At 49.0% G+C, this 23,074-nt stretch overlaps 3 protein-coding genes and 1 long non-coding RNA gene across 7 annotated transcripts in view; 3 read left to right on the top strand and 1 right to left on the bottom strand.

Annotated features, from left to right (window-relative positions):
* Hoxa3 (homeobox A3) overlaps positions 1-6,824 on the top strand; it is a 44,179-nt gene extending 37,355 nt beyond the window's left edge. For 2 of the 3 annotated variants that reach the window (XM_029567580.1, XM_017800228.2), the window contains 2 exons: positions 3,088-3,736; positions 5,122-6,824. In XM_029567580.1, the coding sequence (XP_029423440.1) occupies positions 3,208-3,736; positions 5,122-5,927 (1,335 nt within the window). In that variant the 5' untranslated portion in view covers positions 3,088-3,207 and the 3' untranslated portion in view covers positions 5,928-6,824. Of the gene's footprint in view, positions 1-6; positions 243-3,087; positions 3,737-5,121 lie in introns of those variants that run through there. The other variant, XM_029567579.1, reaches the window with a different exon arrangement.
* A 3,972-nt stretch (positions 6,825-10,796) lies between these two features.
* Hoxa2 (homeobox A2) lies at positions 10,797-13,403 on the top strand. Its single transcript, XM_008841501.2, has 2 exons — positions 10,797-11,640; positions 12,279-13,403. The coding sequence occupies exons 1-2, from the start codon at positions 11,265-11,267 to the stop codon at positions 13,016-13,018; spliced, it is 1,116 nt and encodes a 371-aa protein (XP_008839723.1). The 5' UTR covers positions 10,797-11,264; the 3' UTR covers positions 13,019-13,403.
* A 103-nt stretch (positions 13,404-13,506) lies between these two features.
* LOC103740812 lies at positions 13,507-17,340 on the bottom strand. Its single transcript, XR_607560.3, has 2 exons — positions 17,102-17,340; positions 13,507-13,942 (listed from the first exon to the last, which is right to left on the bottom strand). It is a non-coding gene; the product is annotated as an uncharacterized LOC103740812 (long non-coding RNA).
* Positions 17,341-17,466: 126 nt separating this feature from the next.
* Positions 17,467-20,425, top strand: Hoxa1 (homeobox A1). 2 transcript variants are annotated; one of them, XM_029567552.1, is made up of 3 exons: positions 17,467-17,930; positions 18,134-18,228; positions 18,988-19,119. In XM_029567552.1, exons 1-2 carry the CDS (start codon positions 17,568-17,570, stop codon positions 18,191-18,193), a joined length of 423 nt encoding a protein of 140 aa, XP_029423412.1. In that variant the 5' UTR covers positions 17,467-17,567; the 3' UTR covers positions 18,194-18,228; positions 18,988-19,119. The 2 variants fall into 2 exon arrangements, with proteins under 2 accessions (XP_029423412.1, XP_008839721.1); XM_008841499.2 differs by having other exon boundaries at positions 17,467-18,228; positions 18,988-20,425.
* The last annotated feature ends 2,649 nt before the right edge of the window (positions 20,426-23,074 follow it).

Genomic DNA, 23,074 nt, shown 5'->3' with positions numbered 1-23,074 from the left:
GGGAGGGGAGGGGGGGAGGGGGTCGGTAGCCCCAGTCCGCCCCGGGCGAGCCGTGCGGAGCAGCCAGCCGACCACGCTCTGCGCCAGCCTGCAGCCCGGGCCTCGGGGTCGCCCGTCCGCCCGCCCGGCCGCCGGCGCGGCAGATGCTGAGGGTCGGTGCCCATCCCGCGTTGAGGGGACCCGGGCGGCGCGCTGGGCCTGGGGGCCGGAGCCTGAGCTTGCGGCGCTCGTCAGAAGTTAAGGTAAGCAGGGCCACAACCGACCGCTCTCAGCGCTGAATGGTGGAGTTTACGTCTTGGTGATTTATGGCTGCAGACTTAAATCTCGGTTCAAGAAGAGTTCACAAGCCGGAGCTTCCTTCCCGGCAGTGACTGATACCCTTACACTTCGAGTTCAGGCCGCTTTCCCATCCCCGCCCCCACTCTTCCCTCTCTCCTAGCCCAGCCTCAACTTTTCTGGGTTGGTGAGAGAGGGGGGAGTAGGCTGGGGACCTGGGTTCTTCCTCGATTTCCCCTTTCAAACCGTCCCCTTTCAAACTCAGCCGAGGGCAGCTAAGAGAAGGGGAGAGAATGGTGTGTGGAGGAAGGAGGTCGAATTTGGGCATTCCTTGCACAGAGACAATAGGGCTTGCTTCCTGCACCCAGGTTAGCCTCCTCATCTTCCTTCAGCTCGCGCACCTGGAGGTTACTGTCAAGGAACAGATTTTTGCTCAGGACTCTTCCTCAATCCTCAGCTCTTGCTGGAGAGGTGTGTGTGTATGGGGGGAACAAAGCAAAGTTTCCTGGCTGGCAAATCTCCAACTTCTTTACTAGGTTGAAAACTTTGGGAGCTGGGTTGGGGGGGAGTTGTGTAGACTCCAAGGTGTTTGTCAACTGCAAACAATGGGAAGGACTTCGGTGGGATGTCTAGTTGAATTCTTATTTTAAGTTTGTGGACGCTGTCCTATACTCTTTGATTTTAAAGATATTTTTGTTATTTTACATGACAATGTACAGTTTGATGAAAAGGCTCAAACAAGCTGCAGGCTAGTATAGCCTGTGATAATGGATTAGCAAGTCACTAGAAATACTGCATGTTCAAAATCAACTTAATTTTATCTAATATCTTGCTGTTCAAGTGTCTAGAGTAATTTTCTTAACCTGACGTTTTATTTTAAGCAAGCTTGGTATCTCAAAAATTTATGTCAGGCATTAACACTGCCAAATGTAATAGGACTGTTTTCAGTGAAAAAACAGAAAATATAAACATTAAATTGCAATTCACATTTACATTTTATTTTATCCTTTATTTACTTCCATAATGGTATCTATAGCTTCTGAAAGAGAAACAACACTCCAGGGTTCATAATCATACAGTATAATTCTAGATAATGCTGTAATTTTTAATTGGCATTCTAGAGAATTAATTGTGCCTGTTTTCCAGATGTTGATAACATTGTTGGTTTAATATTGAAATCTAAAGGAGGCTATTAAAAACAAAATTATAATAATCTATTGGTAGATCCTTATATTATTTTTTGTAGTTGACACCTGCTAATCCTGGGAAATGTGACTAACTCTGAGGTTCAATATACATAGAGCATGAAGTGTAAACCATTATCTTCATGAGTTTGTCATTAGAGTTTTCATAATGGTCAGAGGAACTAAGATTCTGAGTGTGTAAAACTCTTGTGGAACTTTTCTTGCTGAGAAATAGAAATTTGCCATGCAAAGGCTGAAAAAAAAAACCCACAGATTTTTTTTCTCTTAAAAATTGCTTTCTGAATAAAAGAGAGTTGAGAAGGTTTTCAGTCGCTTTTCACATTTTTCTTTTTAGATCTTTTTTGACTTGGTGTTTCTGAAGCAGGCAAATAGGCCGAATAACAGAATAACAAATATCAACAACAGTATACAAAGATCAGGGACTCCAGGATTTTATGGTTTGTGCTTCCGTGCCTCCTTTGGAGCCAAATGACCCCCATACATCACATTACATAGCAGTTTCTAAGACAGAACCTATTATCCTTAAGTTGGAAGGAGAGTTCAAGCCGTGGTCATGGAGATGAACGCTGGTTTTTCAGGTTCCTGGTGGGCTGTTTTTTTCTCTAATCCATCATGTTTTAACAGGTAGAATTTGATAGTTGCCCAGAATAACAGCACCTCAGGAAGTCCAAGGCAGGAGAGACTGGGCACCTCCAGTAACTAGGGAGAGGGATGAGGGTGGCTTTCTGGGAGGTGCCTGAGAAACAGGAGGGGGGAAACAGTTCCAGGATTTGAGTTGTTTCTTGGAATAGGGTGATGGTGTTGGTCTTCAACACTACACACACACACACACACACACACACACACACACGCACGCGCGCGCGCGCGCACACACACACCGAGTGTTCCACCCAAAGTCCTCCCCCCACCCCACCCCCACCTTCTTGACTACAAGGCATTCTTTGGGAAGGTTCTCTTCTCTGAACTAGGGAAGGATAACTGCCCAACAAACTGAGCTTCTGAAATCCATCATGGTCTGATAGGGCAGTTGCCTAAATTTTATTTTGTGCACACCTCCTTTGAGAGCAGGAAGCTCCAGGGAAGGGCTTAATAGGAAGTCAAGGCATCTAAGGCCCTTTTGGCAAGTGTGAGGACTACAGTGGGGATTGAAGAAGCATACTGGCGACCCCAGCTCCATTTTGCCCTCTTGAGAGTTCCCAGGATCTCGGGAAAGCGTCGTCCCCTCTGGATGATGCCAAGGAGTGGATAAGAAGGGACACCACGGTTTCTTCTGGAGAAGAGAGACCCCCACCGGGTTCATTTCTAGCCTACAAAGCCTTTCTCATTTTGGATCTTGACTCCAGCGATTCGGCTTCCAGCTCTCACTTATTTTCCTTCTCTCTGCGCGGAAAATCCCCCAACTCCAGACGCAAGTTAAGCAAATATTTGTAGCTGCCAGTAAATTCCAGCAGCTTTTTATAGCGCGGCTCCCTGCGCCCGGGGCCACGTCGTGCTGCTAAATATTGCTGACCACTTTTTCTTTTATGGCTTTCATGTCACTTAGCTATTGAGAGTAAGATGGATTTGCGCGGAGCCTCACGGCGCTGCTTCTCCCCCCTCCCCTCAGGTCTGCGCGGGGCGGCTATTGGCGGCGGAGCGTCACGTGACCGCGGGGGCGTGCCAATGTGCTCCCTTAAGGGTGTCAAGCCCCCGTCAGAGTGTGAGATCAAGATCGTGAAATAACGCGATGCAAAAAGCGACCTACTACGACAGCTCGGCGATCTACGGTGGCTACCCCTACCAGGCAGCCAACGGCTTCGCTTATAATGCTAGTCAGCAGCCGTATGCGGCGTCCGCCGCTCTGGGCGGCGAAGGCGGCGAGTACCACCGACCCGCCTGCTCACTCCAGTCGCCCGCCAGCGCGGGGGGCCACCCCAAGGCCCACGAGCTGAGCGAAGCCTGTCTGCGCACCCTGAGTGGCCCGCCTAGCCAGCCCCCAGGCCTGGGTGACTCGCCTCTGCCCCCACCCCCCCCCCAGGCCGCGCCCCCAGCCCCACAGCCGCCCCAGCCCCCACAACAGCCCCCTGCGCCCACCCCTGCAGCTCCCTCGGCCCCCTCTTCTGTCTCCCCCTCTCAGAGTGCCAACAGCAACCCCACCCCCGCCAGCACTGCCAAGAGTCCCCTTCTCAACTCTCCCACCGTGGCCAAACAAATCTTTCCCTGGATGAAAGAGTCGAGGCAGAACACAAAACAGAAAACCAGCGGCTCCAGCTCAGGTAAACTTGTGTCTTCTGCCAGAGGGTCCTATGCTCTGAGCCCCAGGCCACTTCCAAACTGTTACCAGCACAACCTGGGAGCACTGGGACATTTCCAGAAATCATCAAATCCCCCCCCCCAAGGTTTCTAGAATCTTTGCAAGTTAGAGAAGTGATATGGTTTCTGTGGGCCAGGAAACCCCAGACATAAACCTGATTGGAGTCCCTCCAACCTCTCCAAGGGCAAGTTTGAGCCTGTTGAAGTTGGATCCCCTCCTTGTTCCAGTGCTAGAGTTTTGACCTCTAGGCAGAAAGGCCACAGTCTGTCTTTAAAAAGCACAGTTCCTCTTTTCTAATAAAACAATAACATCCTCCCCCATAGTAAAAGGCGGCAGGCCTACTCATCCTCCAAGTCAAAATCCATGCTTTGTCTATAATCAGAGCCAGTTTTTCCCCTAGCAGATGGAATGGCTGCCTCAACTCTGGTCAGGCCTTGCTTAGATTTAGCACAATGAAGGCAGCCAGGAATGTCCTTTGGGAGGAGATTCAACTTGTCACCCTAATGGGAACCACATAGGGCTTTTGGGACTGGACACCAGTGGTGGAACTGACCTCCAAGCCTTGGGCCTCCTATTATCTTGGTTATCTTTCCCTTTGCCTTCTCCAGTTGTCAGTGCCCTCTGCTTAGCCACAGTATCTGGACCGTCTAGAAACCTCTAGAGCGGGTATTTGGGGGAGGGGGCGGAAGGAGGATAAGCAGGTGAAAGAGTAGTGGGCCAACTTGAGCAGCCTACCTGATGACATTGAGAGCCCTAATGACTAAGATGGATCTTGAGGGTCCTGGACCTTCCCACCAGAACTAGATAGCTTCAGTGGGACTCCTTTGGTCAATGAAGACCTTTGAAGTTTTCACTCTTAGCATTTCCCTTTGGTAGATTTAAAACTGACTGGTTGAAGGTAATGGTACAGCAAGGGAGGGAAAGGTCTGGGTGTTCACATTAGGGCTTCTACATTTCAGCTGTGAAGGGAATGAAGATGGTGACACCTGCCCACAGGAAGCTTGTTGTCTAATGGGCCAGTACTGTGAGTCAGAAAATGTCAAGCTCCAGAAAGGAAATGCAGGCTAGGCAAACAGGAGGTCCTGTGTTTCTGCCCTTTCTCCCTTGGAGAAACCTGTGATATCTGTTCCTTAGCTGAAGGACTGTCTAGTTAAGATCGTTAAGTACATCCCCCCCACCCCCCCACCCCCACCCTCGTGGTGGATGCTGAATTCCTATTCTTCCAGGGCCCCTGGACACAGGGTCTTTGGGGCTGAAGAAAGGAGGAAGGAGGAGCCTGACTGGGGCTGGGAGCTGGGCGGGGCCTCCTGCCGCCCCTGACACCGCTCTTCCTCTCTGTCCTGGCAGGGGAGAGCTGCGCTGGTGACAAGAGCCCGCCTGGGCAGGCCTCGTCCAAGCGCGCGCGCACCGCCTACACGAGCGCGCAGCTGGTGGAGCTGGAGAAAGAGTTCCACTTCAACCGCTACCTGTGCCGGCCGCGCCGGGTGGAGATGGCCAACTTGCTGAACCTCACTGAACGCCAGATCAAGATCTGGTTCCAGAACCGCCGCATGAAGTACAAGAAAGACCAGAAGGGCAAAGGCATGCTGACCTCGTCGGGGGGCCAGTCCCCAAGCCGCAGTCCGGTGCCTCCGGGCCCTGGAGGCTATCTGAACTCTATGCATTCGCTGGTCAACAGTGTCCCTTATGAGCCCCAGTCACCCCCGCCCTTCTCCAAGCCCCCCCAAGGCGCCTACGGGCTGCCTCCCGCCTCCTACCCTGCTCCCCTGCCCAGCTGCGCACCCCCACCGCCCCCACCGAAGCGCTACGCTGCGGCGGGGTCGGGCGCAGGGGGAACCCCAGACTACGACCCGCATGCCCACAGCCTGCAGGGCAACGGCAGCTATGGGACCCCACACTTACAGGGAAGCCCCGTCTTCGTGGGGGGCAGCTATGTGGAACCCATGAGCAACTCCGGGCCGGCACTCTTTGGCCTAACTCACCTCCCCCACCCCACCGCGGCTGCCATGGACTATGGGGGCACTGGGCCACTAGGCAGCGGTCATCACCATGGGCCGGGGCCTGGGGAGCCCCACCCCACCTACACGGACCTTACCGCCCACCATCCTTCTCAGGGAAGAATTCAGGAAGCGCCCAAGCTCACCCACCTGTGATGGTGGGCTCAGGCTGCGTGCCAGGAGAGTTGCCCTCCCCACCTTTTTACTTTGGTTCCTTTTTTTCCTTTTTTTTTTTTTTTTTAAGTTTTTCCGGCCCCTCCCTTTTCTCCTCTGCACCCCTCCCTCGTTTTTTTTCTTTGGTAATGCGTTCTTATAGTTTATGTGACGTAGCAATCTTTGTTGCTATAAAGGCTGTCAGTATCAGTAGCGATGTTTATCTCTGCCTATCCCCCCACTAGGCCTCTGGCCCTGCACCCTCTACCCTCTCCACTCTTTGATCAGAAACAGGGTATATGAACAAATTTTCTAGTAGAGTTTTCAATGTGAATTTGTTCGTACGTTATGGCTTCCAAGAGGAAGCTGTTCCGTGGTTTTTTTATTTTTAAGTTTTAGTTTTTTAAATTGCACTTCTGTAATGAGCGAGAAAAAAGAAATCAAAGGCGCTTTGAAACAGGGACTCCCTGTGCAAAGATGACTAGAGTACGTCTTTCCGTGTGTGTATGCTGGTGAACAGTCAGATTTATTTATATTTTTTGCAAGCATTGAATAGTCTAAGTTTTAAATATTATTTATCCCCATCCGTTCGTATTTATATTAAAGAATTCTGTACCCTGATTGTTCAGAAGGGTTCTTGAGCCTTTTGTTCAATGGTATATTGGCGTACATATAAAAATTTATTTGAAAGGGAAATATAATTCCTTTATAAAATGGTAATGATGCAATAAGACCGCAGAGGATCCAGCGTTTGAAAACAGTGGTTTAGGTTTGTAACATCCGGCAAAACTGAAAAAACAATCTGTGAACGCTAAAAATGCTAGATTTGTTTGGAGAGTTTTACATTCCTTGCTGCTCACATTCTGAGAAACAAAAAAATAAAGTTTTTATTCTGATTAAGATTCGTGTCAAAGGGGTTCTTTGGCTGAAGATGGGGCTATGCGTGGAATCCGGCAGAGGCGAGCTGGCGGAATGGGCTGTGGCATCACTCGGACTCTGGCGTGCGGCCTGGCCAGGCGACTCGCCCGGAAGCTCGGCTAGTTCCCGGGGAAGGAGGTTGGGGTTCCAGGCGCGCGCTGCAGCTCGGGGCGGGACAGGCTAGTCTGGTTCCCAGCTGCCGCGGAGGCTGGCGGAGGGCGCAGAAGAAACAAAGGCAGCGCGGCCCAGGCGCGGCGGGGGGCGCACAGGTGCGGGCCGAGCACGCACAGGGAACCCCAAGGTCCTCTCCGCGTATTCCCGGCAAAAGCGGACCAACCTTAACCTCGGGAATTAAGAGCAGCGCGGGGTACTGAGCCCTTCCCAGAGCAATTGGTTTCCTGGTCTCCATCGCGGATGTTTCATGGTCCATTAATCGAGACCGGAGGAAAAAACGCTCTCCTAAAATCGCCAAGCCGAGTGAAGCAGTTCCAAAGGGATTAAAGCTGCCTTAGGTCGCGAGCAACAGAAGGGCTGAGCTGACGAGTCCCTAAGCCCTTTCCTGGTCTGGAAGGAATGCCTCTCTAGAACCTCAGCATCAGCTCCCTCCCGGATCTTAGCATTTGCCACTCTGGATTTATTTCTGCTCATTCTACCCTCCCAGCTTTCTTTTTTATGGCCCCAGAGGGAGGGGGAGAAAGAAAGGAGATTGGTATCTTTCTAATAAAAATGCAATTGTATATAAGTACTTCTTTTATTTGTTGCTACATAACCTAAATATTACATTTCCGCTTTTGGATTTAAGATAGAACTGCCGACTGGCTCACTGGCTAGCAGAGTCAAAGGCAGACACCGGAAAAAGGAAATATTTCTATCTTCAGGTTAAAGAAGCCAAATTCAGAAAATGCAAACCTCAGAGCTGTATCCCATCTCCAACCCCCTCAAAGCTGGAAGTGAACCGCTTGCGTCTGGGGAATCTGGAGCATCTGAGCCCCCATGCTCCCTGGATTGCATCTTTCAGAGGCAGAAGTGGAAAATGTCGCCATTTTGTTTGCAATCTCAAATATCCATCATCATGGCCTCTACCCGCCCCCCAACTTCCCTCAGAACATCCTTAGAAGCAGGCACTGGAGGCATTTCTGGGTACCTGCTGAGTCCCAGTGAGGAGCTTCTAGGGAACCTTTTTCATGTTTTAGGAAAAAGAAAAATCTTGGAGGACACAAAGCCAGGCTGCTGTGAAGGGTGATTTTCACACCCAAAGGAGCTTTCTCCACATCTGTCCTCTGGTTTCTGATATATGTTTGCTTTTCAGAGAATTTGGCTTATAAGTGGATTTGCTCCCCTCACCCCAACCTCCCTACAAAAATATGGAATATGGCGTGCACCTCAGAAATGCAGAGGCTAGAAAACCAGTCTTTTTGAAGACTAGAGCCTTTTGGTTGTTCATGCTGAGCAGATTTAGGAGCCTTCTTTTTAAATAAGCATTTTAGAAGCATGAATAAAATTGCCTGGGAAAATAAGGAACAGTGTCAAGAAGAGAAGGGGGAGAAGGGGGAGGGGAATGAGATGATCTCCATCTGAATATCTTTGAAATATTCTTTAAGGAAAGAATGGTTTGAAAGCTCCCTCCTTCCCTCAGGGCAGAGATTGTAAAATGAGATTCTAATATGATTTCCTATATCTTGCTAGTCAAGGCATTAATTTTGGCTTTCAAAAGAAAAAACTCTATCTTATCCTCAGCTTCCTGGATATTAAAAAGAAATCCTTATTAAAATATCTCCTGAGTTAAAGTAATAGGTTTGGGGAAGATTTCAATGTTGAGCAGTCTAAGAAAAGGTCATTCTTCCAGATGGTGTTTGAATTAAAGTGGCTGAGAGAGGCAGAAAGCTCTCACCCACGCAGCCCCTGACAAAGCCCAGTAATGTGGAGGCAGCTCTGCTCCCTAACTCTCCTCTCCTTCACCCTTCAGCACTTTCTGGTAAAAGCAAATGTCCACCATCCCAGAATCCACAAAACACCCTTCCTAAAAGCAGTCTTATAAACCTTTCCATATATATATATATATATTTTTTTTTTGGAGCTGAGGACCAAATCCAGGGCTTTATATGACTAGCATTCCTTGTTTACTTGCATTTCCTGCTCTCCTCTTTGCTCAGCCACATTTGATCTTGGATAAAGCTTGAAGCTGAAATGTGTTCTTAAGGGCCAGAGGCTGTCAAGGCTTTTGGTGAGCAAGATTGATCACACCCAGACTTCCTTCAGAGCTTTGTTTGGAATAAAAGCAAAAAACCTGAAAAACCTTACATTTTCCAAACTAGCATCTCTATCTGTAGGCAGTGATCTGGACTGGTCAAATTGGAGGCCACTTTATATCTCATTTCCAACCCAAATCTCTTGGATGTGGGCCTGAGCTGGAGCTCAAGCCTTGCTTCTTGGTCAGCCTTTCCTGTTTTCTGCATAGAATTTTCTCCCTCACCAATCTCGCTTTCCTTGGCCATCAGAATGATTTATTTTCCTGCCACTGATGCCTGCCGGCCTGGGGGAGTCTTGATCACTTGGTCCATTTCAAAGGAAGCAAAAGCAAATCACCATCCTTTGAGTTTGGGGTTGAGAAGGTACCTTTGGATCTCTCTCTCCTTTCTGGTTTGGTGATTTTTTATTTTAAAGTTCTTGCTTGGTACCTAAAAGTGTTATATTTTGAACCCTTCAGCACTGTCCAGCACTCAACCTCAAATCAGAATCAGAGAAAATAGAATGAAAGCGCAGGAGCAACTGTAACTCCTGGAGTCGCCCTGTCTCGAAGTGCTGTTTCCCATAACAGATCCCGGTGCAAACCTCCCTGGTGTCCAAGAGCAGGAAGGTGTGGGAGGCAAATTCAGGCTGCCAAGAAACATTCGCAACGTCTGAACCAACCAGCCCCCAAGAGAGCAGCGAGAACTCAGAGAAGAAGGGTAGGAGGGAAAAGGGAGAGGGAGAGAAACCAGCGTCTTCTTCCTCCCTGCAGATAAGTTCCAGCAGACTTCCTGGAAATCGGAAATACTCACCGCACCCGAGCCCTACGGGTATGAAACCCAGAATGCCAGGAGCCGCACGCGCCTGCTCGGGGCGTCATTTCTTTGGCTGGCCGCTGCCCAGGCTACGGGGATTTGGACACAAGAACCTGGACTGCTGTCTCTCTTGGCACATGCATCTATCTTTCTCCAGCCACTCCTGAGAAGTTGATGGCGCAGGAAGGTCGGCAAGCTTCAAGAGCTGCCTCTTGTTCTTCGCTTCCCACAGGAGCCAGATGCAAAGCTGCTGAGGAAAAGCCGGCTAACAATGGGCCGGGGGCTCAGGTCCCAGGCTGGACATTGAGAGGGGGTGAGGGGCTGTGGGGGAGGAGAGGAGAACAGAGTGGGGGGGGGGGGAGAAGAGGAAAAAGAAAAAGAGGGAGAGAGGGAGGGAAGTTGGGAGGGAAGGAGAGGAGAGGAGAGAGAGAGAGAGAATGAATATGAATGGACTCTGAGGTATAGGAACTGGTTTTTAGGAAAAATATGGGAGGAAAGGGAAATAAAAGGGGAACCCCCCAATCTCTCTCTCTCTCTCTCTCTCTCTCTCTCTCTCTCTCTCTCTCTCTCTCTGACACACACACACACACACAATGTCAAAGTGGAGTCCCTCAAATTCAGAACAAAGCAGACACAAGGACAACACAGAGAGGAACATTCAGAATCCTCCTTCCTCCTTCTTCCTGCCTTAGCAGAACTTATGTGGTTGGGATGCGAGGGCCCACGGGTGTCAAAACTTTGAAGATTAATGGATTACTTTCTTAATGACTGCAGGCGTCAGACTGAGGTGCTTAAATGATTTGTGAGGTGCGAGGCGTCTTCCCGACAGTCCCAATGTCACAACTGGGGGGGGGGGGGGGGGGGGGGGGGGGAGGAGGCAGAGGGCAGCGGCTGGCGGGACCGGCAGCAGGGCTCACGCGCACACACTGACTTGGGGATCTGGAAGCAAGCAGGCACCCTCTCCCCACGCACTCCCTGGCATTCCCATCCACACCCACATATATGTATTTTTGCTCTGAAAAAAGTGTAAATAAAGCCTCGCTGCCCCCCAATGAGGCGTTCCTTTCCGACTTTTTTGGATCAATCAAACAGACAGTGGCTTCTTTTGATTAAAGCCCAAATTGTCATTGGGCAGAAGCAATCATGTGACAGCCAATTCGGTCCAATTTCAACCTTGTCTCCATGAATTCAATAGTTTAATAGTAGCGCGGTCCCCATACGGCTGTAATCAGTGAATTAGAAAAAAAACACCCAAGCAGCGATCTTCTATGATAGATTTTTTTTTTCCTCCGCGCTCGCCTTTTTCCTGGGCCTTGCCCCCCCAAAGCCCCTCCAAAAGAGGGAACTTTTTCTCCGAGGGGGCTCCAAGGAGAAGGCCATGAATTACGAATTTGAGCGAGAGATTGGTTTTATCAATAGCCAGCCGTCGCTCGCTGAGTGCCTGACATCTTTTCCCCCTGTCGCTGATACATTTCAAAGTTCATCAATCAAGACCTCGACGCTTTCACACTCGACACTGATTCCTCCTCCTTTTGAGCAGACCATTCCCAGCCTGAACCCGGGCAGTCACCCTCGCCACGGCGCTGGCGGCCGCCCCAAGTCGAGCCCCGCGGGCAGTCGCGGCAGCCCGGTGCCCGCCGGCGCCCTGCAGCCTCCCGAGTACCCCTGGATGAAGGAGAAGAAGGCGGCCAAGAAAACCGCGCTGCAGCCCGCCGCCGCCGCCGCCACGGGCCCTGCCTGCCTCGGCCACAAAGGTCAGTCCCGAGACTTGGCCCCAGGTCCCCAAGACCCTCTTGCCCCTCTGGGCTGCTCCGAAGGCGGCTATGGGGGGAGGGGAACGTGGGCTTCGAGGGATGGGGAGAGGAAGAGATGCTTGGATGCCGGTCCCCTGCCCCTCTGGGCTCAGAGAGGGGATTTGATGGAGGGGCAGAGAGACCCTGAGCTCCACAATAAGACATATATTTTGAGGAGAGGGGGGGAACTTTTCCTAACTTGTGTAATGTGGGATGATTTATTTGAGTTGGAACTGACCTCCTCTTGTCTAGCTGTCCTAGAGTTTGGCTTTTTGACAGTAATGAAGAGTGATAGATCGCTCTTGCTCAGCTAAGCAGCTGATGCATTAATTATAAATTGTGTTGTAGCTAATATAAAGTTTGCTCCCGGATGAAGAGGTTGGGGGGAGCCACAGGCAGGAATTTGATAGAGGTGGAGGACATGGGGCTTCCCGGCTGGGCTCCCAGGAAAGCAGCACAATAGCTCACTACATCCAGGGGCGGCCATTTTGTTGCAGTTGATCTTTTCTGCTGTATTTATTCTCCAGTGGAATAACCCCCGCTCGGACCCCTCCATCTTCAACTGTGCGTGTGTCTCTTGTTGGTTTCCCTTTCCGCAGAATCCCTGGAAAACGCTGATGGCAGCGGTGGGGGTTCGAGGCGCCTGAGAACTGCTTACACCAACACGCAGCTTTTAGAGCTGGAAAAGGAATTTCATTTCAACAAGTACCTTTGCAGACCCCGAAGGGTGGAAATTGCAGCGCTGCTGGATTTGACTGAGAGACAAGTGAAAGTGTGGTTTCAGAACCGGAGGATGAAGCACAAGAGGCAGACCCAGTGCAAGGAGAACCAAAACAGCGAAGGGAAATTTAAAAGCCTTGAGGACTCAGAGAAAGTGGAAGAGGATGAGGAAGAGAAGTCACTGTTTGAACAAGCCCTTAGCGTCTCCGGGGCCCTTCTGGAGAGGGAAGGTTACACTTTTCAGCAAAATGCCCTCTCCCAGCAGCAGGCTCCTAATGGACACAATGGCGACTCCCAAAGTTTCCCAGTTTCGCCTTTAACCAGCAATGAGAAAAATCTGAAACATTTTCAGCACCAGTCACCCACTGTTCCTAACTGCTTGTCAACAATGGGCCAGAACTGTGGAGCTGGCCTAAACAATGACAGTCCCGAGGCCCTCGAGGTCCCTTCCTTGCAGGACTTTAACGTTTTCTCCACAGATTCCTGCCTGCAGCTTTCTGATGCAGTGTCGCCCAGTTTGCCAGGTTCCCTGGACAGTCCTGTAGATATCTCCACTGACAGCTTTGACTTTTTTACAGACACACTCACCACAATCGACCTGCAGCATCTGAATTACTAAAAACATTAAAGCAAAACAAAGCGTCACAAACAAAAACCACTTTGACCAGGTGGTTTTGCCTTTTTTTTTTTTTTTTCTGGGAGTTGATTTTTGTTTTATTTTCTCCTTGATCTACCCCCACTCTTTTAAATGTTGAGGATTTTCTGTTCTGTTTAGTGATTTCCTCTGACCCAGTTTCAAAGCCATCTCTTACAGATTATGTTGGAGTTTTAGTAGTTTTAAACAGAATCCAACAACCTTCTGTGTGATTTTCCTGAACACAGAACACAAAGCCTGCAAGAAAGTGATCATAAATTGTCTTGTCACTTTCTTTTTATTTTTGTATTACACTAGGATGCAATGTCATGGGTATTTTTTGGTAGAATAAATTCTCCTTTGCTATAAAGTAGCTTCTTAATTTTTTTCTCCCCCTCTTTCTCAAGGCTCATAATGATTTCTTTTTCTTCTTTTAGTCTAACATGGTAAATAAAAGTCTGATCACAATTTACCCTTTTCAATTTTAATATTTTATTAGGGTGGCATGTTCAGAGTCTACAGTAGACAGCAACAAAGAAAGAAGCCAGAAAATGGCTAGTGCTTCTGACAAGTGGTTTTTTTTTGTTTTTGTTTTTTTTAATAAAAGGAATGGATTTGGTTTTCAGTGTAGAGACTCAAGTCACAGTAATAGAAACAGGATTGGTCCGCCTGAGTTGGGCCCAGCCCAAGCTTTTGAAAGTGGAGAAATAAAGCAGCTACAGGACAGAGTTATGTGGAGTTTCTTTAACAAGCTCCCAGTCTCCAGGTCATTAACCAAGTTATCAAAAATTCATTTATTTATACACATTTGTTTCAAACATCTACATTCCAACCCTTCCCCCAACCCACCATCATTTTCAGTGTGGTTGATTAATCTCCCAGCTGTTGATGGGTTCAGGCAAAACAGACCTAAAAGACAGAGGGAAACACAATAAAGCAAAGCAATGGTTACTAGCTGGGCCATGCATGCCAGGAGGGGTCTTTCCAATCTTCTGGTGCAGTCATTCTAGGAATCCCCCCCACCCCCACCCCCAGGGTCTGAAAAAAAATCAATATTTAATTCTTAAATTTGTTTACATTGCTAATAATAGATGATTAAAGCTTTGAAGTCAGGTTAGCAAGTTGAGATTTAAAACGGGGTGTTTCTGCACTCTAGATTATTAATTAACCCAGTTTCCTAGACAGAGAAAGAGCACTTTAAATGAAATACCAATAAAATGTGATCTAGGGCATGTTACTGGGTTGCTCTGTTTTTTCCCCTCCTTTTGTCTCTCCCATATTTATTTTCCCCTTTCTGGGCTATGTTCTGACGGCTTACTTAACCTGAGAAAAAGCAGCAACATGTGTGTGGGGCTAGCTGATTTAAGAACCCAGCTCTTAACAGCAAAGGCTTGGAAGTTACAATGAAATCGCAATCTTTCTTCAGGGGTTTGCGCTCTACCTTCCTCCACCCTTCACTTTCTAAATCCCGCAACGGCCGGCGTGTGGGGACTACAGGCATTTCAGGTCCCAGGCCGCGCGCGTAGCTGGGCGTTCCGGCTGTGGCCGTGCTGTGCCGCAGCTCCTGGATGCAATTCGTCCTAAGCTCATAAATCAAACGCTTTCTATGAATGAGAATGTCATCAAAGAGATCAATTGCAGGAACACATGCACAAATAAAACTCCTCTTACGTATTTGCCGGGGCTCCCCGTCCGAAAGCATTAAGTTAGAAAGCGTTTAGTCATAATTCATTTTTATTGCTCTTTTAAAACAACAGCTTGGCTGAGCCGCGGATGCCAAGAACAGCTCCGGACCTTGGCGGCGTTTTGTCTCCTCCTCGCTCATTCCCTTTCTAGTAGAAGAGCTCTGAAAGAGGCGCTTTGAGCCAAGCGAGCCGCTTGCAGGGGATTATTTCAGTCATGGCCCAAGCTCGCCTTTCACCCACTCTCCTGGGGCTATTTAAAGAGACTTTAGCTCGATTCCTGCGTGGGTAGCTGGCCGACTAGCTGAAAGGACCCCGCCGAAGGCCCTCAGGATCCTTCCAGGATGGGGGCTGGGAATAGAAGCCGAGCTACGAAGGCCTAGCGGCTGGAGGCCGGGGGAGGCTGCCTTTGAGAGCCACGGGGAGAGAGGCCGAGCCTGAGGGGCTGGGCAGGAGCCGCGAGCAGTACGCCGAGACTGGACCGTGGTTGGCTAGTGTCTGAGGGTTCCAGTGCGAGTGCATATTTGTGATCCCAAGGAAAACATCCCACCCAGGCCTCCCAGAAATGAGGCCAGGAGAAACAGAGTTAGAGGGAGAGGGGCGCAGAGGCCGTGAACTAGCATAAGAGGGAGGGCAGCTGAGGCTGGGGGCGGCTTTGAGACAGGTGTCCCAGGGCCAGGAGAGGAGGGCTGTGCAAATCCTGACCAAGGAGGCCCATAAAGGGTAGGAATGAGGCAAGGGAGAAAAGAAATGGATTGCCCTCCGCTGGGAGAGCAGATCGCAGGCATCATCCGCACCTTAACCCTTTACTGCTTTCTGACCCTGTCGCCGGATGCCTGACCTCCCAGGGAAGCCTACTCTGAGAGGCCTGCCTCTTTTCTCAGGATGATTCTGCGGGAGCTGAAGTTAAGGCAGGAGGAATTTTCCAGTCCTTGCTCCCTCTTAAACCACTTAGGAGTGGGTCAACGGTCAGAGAAATGCGAACCCCAAAATAAATGTTTTGGGGGAAAATATTCCGATCCTACTAAGCGAATCCAGGGACAAAGTTCCACTTAAGCTTCTCAGGAAGGTCAGGTTGGGGGGGGGATGTCTATAGATGGAGAGCTCCACACAGAAGTCTGGAAGAGTGACTTAACACATTTGAAAAGTTCCTGCCTGGAGGAAAACGTCCCTATTCTAAAAGGGAGGGGAAACCCCAAACTCACACATATTCTACTATTAATTTCATGTCTGATCTGAGGCTATAAACATGGTCAGAATAAAATCTATGCAGAATTAGCTGCAAAGCTTCTTAGGTGACCTCTGGATTTTTCCTACTTAAGACTGTATCCATTCTCGGTCCCTGCGTGGCCTTTTCTCTCTACAAGCCCAGGGTTGACATGAAACCCAATGGTAAAGAGCAATTAACGACCCCATTAGTCTGAATGTGAGACGAAGGTGATGGAGGACAGGGACCCTGGCCTGGGATGACGCTCACATTTGCACGTGTGCCTCTGGGAAATGACCTGAAAGTTCACACAAGCAACTACACAGTCCGTTGGAAAGTGTCCTATCCACTTAGCCATCTGTCCACTGTCCCTCCCACCCACCCCCACTCCAGAAGTGCAATCGATGGGGGAGGGAGAGGAGAGTCTCCCATTCCTAATATGCCCCTCCAGAAAAAGAGAAACGGGTCGGGGACTTCTGCATACTTTGTAGGAGCTGTGATCCGAGGCCTACGCCGGAGCGCGCAGGCTCCAGGGTCTCTTTAGAGCGGTCAGAAGGCCTGCAGCACCCAGCCCGGCCCTCACGCCGGCCACGTCTGCTAGCGTCATCTCTCCCCCGCCTTCTATCCCTTTAACTCCAGCGATCTGGTGGCTCGGGAACCCGCCGGGTTCCCGGAGCAAAGCGAAGCAGGGAGGAGAAAGGGGCGGAGTGCGAGGAAAGAGGGAGGGCCGAGAACAGCGTGGCCACCCCGGGCCTTTCTCTTAGAGCAAGGTTTCCGGGGCTCACCCCCCCGCCCCCCGGTCGAATTACAGGAGCTCCCAGGGCCTCGCTAATGGCCAGTAGGAGATGGGGGAAAGGGCGCCGAGACGCTAGGAGGACGGAAGTTTCTTTTCTGGCTCTGGTCCCCTCTAGACCTACCCCGGTTCCTCCCAGGCCATCCTCTGCGCACGTCCCTCTCCGTTCCGAGCTCCCCGAGCCAGGGACGCCGCCGCGCCCTCGGCCCCAGCGACCGCGGAACAGGTCTCCCGGCGGAGACTGCTCGGTGGCAGCGAGCTGGGAGCCGAGGGCGTGGTGTCGGTTGGAGTCCCACCCTTCCGGCTCCGCGACCTGCGGCCTCCCGGGGAGCTGCGGCCCCCTGATGCCCTCCCCTAGAGAGCCCGGAGCCCTCGTCCTTTCTCACCTCTTGCCAGTTCACCTTTCTGGGCCGGTTCGGAAAGGAACTGGGGAGGGTCGCTTCCCAGCCCCCACCTCCCGGAGGCGGGGGCGAGCGGAGTCGAGCGCGCGCAGAAGGCAGTCTGTTCCCCCTAGGCCTCAGAGCCCCGAATCAGCCTCCGCCGCCGCCGCAGCTGCAGCTGCCGCCTGGGTTGCCTGGGGGGGCGACTGCGCGTCACCTTGACGGAGGAGCGCCGGGGATTTAAATGCCACTGAAACGGTGATCCATCACCGCCGGAGCCTGCAAACTTTCGCAGGAGGCTCAGCCATTGGCTGATAAAGTCACGTGGACCTCCCCTCGCACCCTCCGCCTTCCCGCCCCGCCTCCTGCGCACTGTACATTCATATCATTTTTCTTCTCTGGCCTCATGGAGGAAGTGAGAAAGTTGGCACGGTCACCCAGGGCTTCGCAGGACCCAGTCATTCAGTGACACATGGACACTGCAAGAATGAGCTCCTTCTTGGAATATCCCATCCTTAGCAGTGGCGACTCCGGGACCTGCTCCGCGCGAGCCTACCCCTCGGATCATGGGATTACAACTTTCCAATCCTGCGCCGTCAGTGCCAACAGCTGCGGCGGCGACGATCGCTTCTTAGTGGGCAGGGGGGTGCAGATCAGTTCGCCTCACCACCACCACCACCACCACCATCACCACCATCATCACTCCCAGCCGACTACTTACCAGACTTCTGGGAACCTGGGGGTGCCCTACTCCCACTCGAGTTGTGGTCCAAGCTATAGTGCGCAGAACTTCAGTGCGCCTTACAGCCCTTACGGCTTAAATCAGGAAGCAGACGTAAGTGGTGGGTACCCCCCGTGCGCTCCCACTGTTTACTCTGGAAACCTCTCATCTCCCATGGTACAGCATCACCACCACCACCAGGGTTATACTGGGGGCACGGTGGGCTCGCCTCAGTACATTCACCACTCATATGGACAAGAGCATCAGAACCTGGCCCTGGCCACGTATAATAACTCCCTGTCCCCTCTCCACGCCAGCCACCAAGAAGCCTGTCGCTCACCTGTGTCGGAGACATCTTCTCCAGCCCAGACCTTTGACTGGATGAAAGTCAAAAGAAACCCTCCCAAAACAGGTGAGTCCTGCCGGCGAACAAACTAAACGCTCTTGATTTTTGAAAGTGCCCGGTTTGCTTAATTTCAGAGGAAAATGAATAATGAATTTTTAAGCAGGGTTCTTGCTTCTGGCTAGTAGTGTATACTGTTGGAGTGAATGAAGAAAGTGCGCGGGTTTGTTGGTCAAAGGAGTCTTTGGAACTAGTTTTTTCTTTTTTTCAAAAAGGCTGAGGTTTAAGTGTTCTGGAAGTAGGAAGCCTATGGTGGTGGTGGTGGTGGTGGGGCGGTGGTGATAGTCTTCTGTTACTATCTCCAGGATCCATTAATCATAGATCTGATCATCCAAATGAATGACTTCAGGTTAACACTTTGCATCTCATCACTTGTCCTCCCCAGCCTGATCTGTGTTGAGGAGTTCTCGATCCACCCTTTACCTGAACCATAGGGGAACCTAATACTGATTTAAGATTTTTTTTTTTTGGAGACAGGGTCTCACTATATAGCCCTGACTGGCCTAGAACTTGCTATGCAGACCAGGCTAGCCTTGAACTCACAGAGATCTGCCCGCCTCTGTCTCCCAGATGCTGGGATTAAAGATGTGCAGTATCATTCCTGTAGCCCCAGCTGTCCTGGAACTCACTACGTAGACCAGGCTGGCCTCGAACTCACAGAGATACGCCTGCCTCTGCCTCCCGAGTGCTCGTATTAAAGGCTTGCGCCACCACGCCTTGGCTAATTCAAGAATTTTTAACTTTCCCTCTCTTCCTACCCAACCCCAGGGAAAGTTGGAGAATATGGCTACGTGGGTCAGCCCAACGCAGTGCGCACTAACTTCACCACCAAGCAGCTCACGGAGCTGGAGAAGGAGTTCCACTTCAACAAGTACTTGACACGCGCCCGCAGGGTGGAGATCGCTGCGTCCTTGCAGCTCAACGAGACCCAGGTGAAGATCTGGTTCCAGAACCGCCGGATGAAGCAGAAGAAACGTGAGAAGGAGGGGCTCTTGCCCATTTCTCCCACCACCCCTCCAGGAAGCGATGAAAAGGCCGAGGAATCCTCAGAGAAATCCAACTCCTCACCCTGCGTTCCTTCTCCTGGGTCTTCTACCTCAGACACTGTGACTACCTCCCACTGAGGCCACCCCAGCCCCAGCCCCAGGTCCCAAGCTACTCCCAGGACTGGGATTTCTAAACCAAAGCACATTCTTAGCTTATCTTCCTTACTTTACAGTCTCTCTCTTCCTTTCTGATCCTATCTGGGGAACTCCTGGCCAGGAGAATGTGTTTCCAGAGAATTCTGGAGATTGGTTGGATGTTAACTCCTTAATCCCATTGGGTACCAGCATCAATGTCTGGTGGGTCACTAACATCCCGTATTGATCGTTGGAGATTTTTCACAGGACTTACAATTCAATTCCTGTCAGATGGAAAATAGTTCCCTTTGCCAGCAGATACTTGCCAGAGGGAGGTATCTCATCTTTTCCCTGTGCATTACAGTTCTCTACCTTGCCCTTAAGTAGGATTTAAAAAAAGAGGGCCTAGGAACTCACAAAGAAGAGATGCACTATGGGTGTGTTTACACTACTAATCCATTCTTTAAAGTCAGTTTCATATGTGTGAGTTTGTTGGTTGTAAATACTTTCTCTTTAGAGGTTTATCTTTATACAGATTTTCTAGAAACATTTAGGTGACCAAATTGAGCAGGGTGGGCAAACCATAGGTGAAGGATCATATAAACACAATCAAGATGCCTCAGAAGGTAGCCTCAATTTGTTCTTTTAGGGTTAAGAAGCCTGCAAAGCACAAGGTTCAGAACCCTAGCTTTCTGTGCTGTCCCTCCCCAGTTCTACCCAATTCTTGCTTCTCTGGCCGCTCTCTATTTAAAACTTGTGCTGGATTATTTGGATCCTAAAGGTATTCTTTAAATCAACCTTTCTTTCCACAGTGATCTCAGCTGGATATGATATATTTTCAGCTAATTGTTAATGTGATGGATGGCACAATGAATGTATATTTTGTGTGATTCGTGAATAGTCTTTTGCATGTCGCACAATGTTTTGATGTCCCTGAAGTAACACTGAGTTCTATCAGTTATCCTTTGTGAACCCTATGATAGCCCCCATTTCCTGTACAATCATGAACAGCCCTGAGATCCTGGAGTGGTGCGATCCAGAGCAGAGTTTACGGGTCTTAAGATGTCTGTAATAAATATATTCAAGTTTCAGGTATGTTTAAGCATCTGTGTATTTGGCTGGGCTATAATTTGTTGCTTCCTACAGAGATGGCTCATTTCATGTGGAGAAGGAAAGAAGGGTGGTGTGTTTTCAAAGTGAGCCTTCCTTTATCATGTAGCTTGAAGCTTCCTCTATGAGTGTATTTGCCTCTAACCACTGTCTAATGCATTGATTCTGTTTAAAATGACAACAGCTTCTTTATTATAATCAGAGCTGAAACGGGAAAAATGGTGAAGAAGTTTATGAAGGCGATCTATTTTTGAAACAAACATGGATTCTTCCTGGGTCAAGTGCTAACCTTTTCACCTCCAACTGAATGTTGACATATATATAAACAGAGCCCCCTTCAAAAGCTGAAAACTGTCTTCAGTCAGTCTTTCCTCACATCAGTGAACCAAGAGCAAAGAGATTCACATTTAATTAGCTCCAGTATAAAGCTGTGGTGAAGATGCCTCCCCCCACCTTCTTCCTTTTTGGATTGTCTTGCAGAGTTTCAGTATAGTCTACCCTTTAAATTGAGTGTGATCTGTTTTCAATAAACACTTGCATCCCTCCTATTCTTTCCATCAACATCCACCCTTTCCAGCAGCTTCTCACAACTCTGCACTGCACACATCATTCCATTCAATTCAACTTTTATTTCATAGCCATCATGGTTGTAAAGGGTCTACAGTTCTAATCTCATGTGATTTAACTGAAAAAAGTTTTCATTTTCTTTCGCACGGCTTTGTGGAAGTCTTTCTAGGTCCAAATTGTTTCTCAACAAGATTCGTATCAGATCTCAGAGGAAGCCAGCAAAACAGAAAGTTCAATGTAGCTGTCCTTTTCCTTTCACACATTTTTAGGTTTAATCAACATTTTCTAACTTTTCTCCTGGTAGTGCTGGGGATGAACAGCAGATCCTACAGGCTCAGCAACTGGTATGTCAGTCAGCCCCAGTGCCAGTCCCAGCCCCAGCTTTAATACATTTTTTTTTTTTTTGAGGCTTTGAGCCCTTAGAGCAAAGTAGAAAATTTACAGCATCACAAACAGATACAGACATATGACTTCCTTCCTCTTCAAAGGGTGTTTTGAAAGGATGATCTGGGAAGAAAACCCTACAAAACCTTGGAATTTGCCAGTTTCTAGAATGCTTGTGAGATTTCCTGCACTTCCCTGTTAAAAGGGGGAAGCCTAGACTTTGTGAGAGCAGTTGCTGCGGGCATATCAAGGACAGCGGGTGCTGTCCCCTCAGCTGCTGAGTTCTGAGACTGCTTCTAAAAGACTCTAGTGGTTGCAGGAGAACTTCAAAGACATCAACCCTTTCTTTCATTTTCCGCCTAGCTATACAGTATCTTTTGTTTATTAGTGTAAGGCCACAAAGCAAAACAGATGGCTGGTTTTCAAATACTTTAATGTGCTAAAGTGTCATTTGCATGCCACTGTCTTGATTTCAATATCTGAAAGCAGGGGACCTGCAGGAATCTCAAAGATTCCAATCTTCTAGGTGCTGGTTTTCACATAGCTGAGAGGGAAGGGCAGGATGAATTGTAGCTAAACTTCCCTAGCTGTCTGTTGGTCTCTGAATAAATCAGTTAACAAGCAATGCATTTAGGAAACATTAATATACATTTCAACAAGAAAAACATTTGTATCTTTTTAGCTGTCCCAATCGATTAAATTAAAGGCACTTAACACATTCTATTTCAAGGTCTTCCTTTTTCTGTTCTGGTCTCTGAGGAATACATCTAACTCCATGAAAAATGACAGCAATTGTAACTGAACCCATCTAAAGAGGGAAAACAGAAAGTACCATTTTATTGATACATTTGAAAAACAAAACAAGGGTCTTAATTAGGGATCCCAGGTAATTGCAATATAAAATTTCTTTTCAAATGCTTTTCCTTTGCTTCCTCTATTTTCATCCAAAGTACTCCCTAAATTTAGGGTGTCCTAAAATCAGACTGAGTGAGGTCTTGCTGTGCCTCTGGAGTGTGCTCTGGGCTTCACCTTTGGGAGTTTACTTTTGGAGGCTCTTCAGTTGCGGGGTGTTTTCCTCTGGGGCAATCAGATTCAAACCGATCAATATTTACTCAGTCTGAAAGGGTTGTTGAAAAGGCTGCTAACAACAAACTGCTTAGCTGCTCGCCCCTGTTTAATCTCAGGTTCACCGAAAGTTCAAGAAGAGATGAATGCAATGATGGGTCACTTTAGAATGAGTCCCAGCAGTTTATCGAGCTCTCAGCTAAAGGCAACAATTATAGTTCCATCCCTCTTTGGAAAAGGGGCAACTTTCCTATTATTCTTTTGCTAAACAATGTTTACTAGAAACTTAAATCACTTTCCTCTTCCCTTCTAGTTTTTTTGGGGGGGCGGTGGAGCAGGGGCACAGCCCCTCTGTTTTTCTGCCAACCCACGTAGGTTTGAGTTAAAATAAATTACAGCAAATAGTTTAAAAATATTTAATTATTCTAACAGAGGTGCTCTGATTTATTTCATATGCCACAAACTGTGAAATAAAACTCTTTGGGCTATTAGGGTTTAGCTTTGTGAAAGGATAGGACAAGATTTAATTAAAATCCATTTGTTTTTGAGTAATATAGACAATCAGAACTCCAATATCTGAAATGGTTATTCAGACAGGAGTGGAGGGG

This window comes from Nannospalax galili, unplaced genomic scaffold (genome assembly GCF_000622305.1).
Source record: "Nannospalax galili isolate Female #2095 unplaced genomic scaffold, S.galili_v1.0 scaffold158, whole genome shotgun sequence".
Lineage (NCBI taxonomy): Eukaryota > Metazoa > Chordata > Mammalia > Rodentia > Spalacidae > Nannospalax > Nannospalax galili.
The sequence above is the reverse complement of the archived record's forward strand: the minus strand, read 5'-3'. Positions and strand labels throughout refer to the sequence as shown.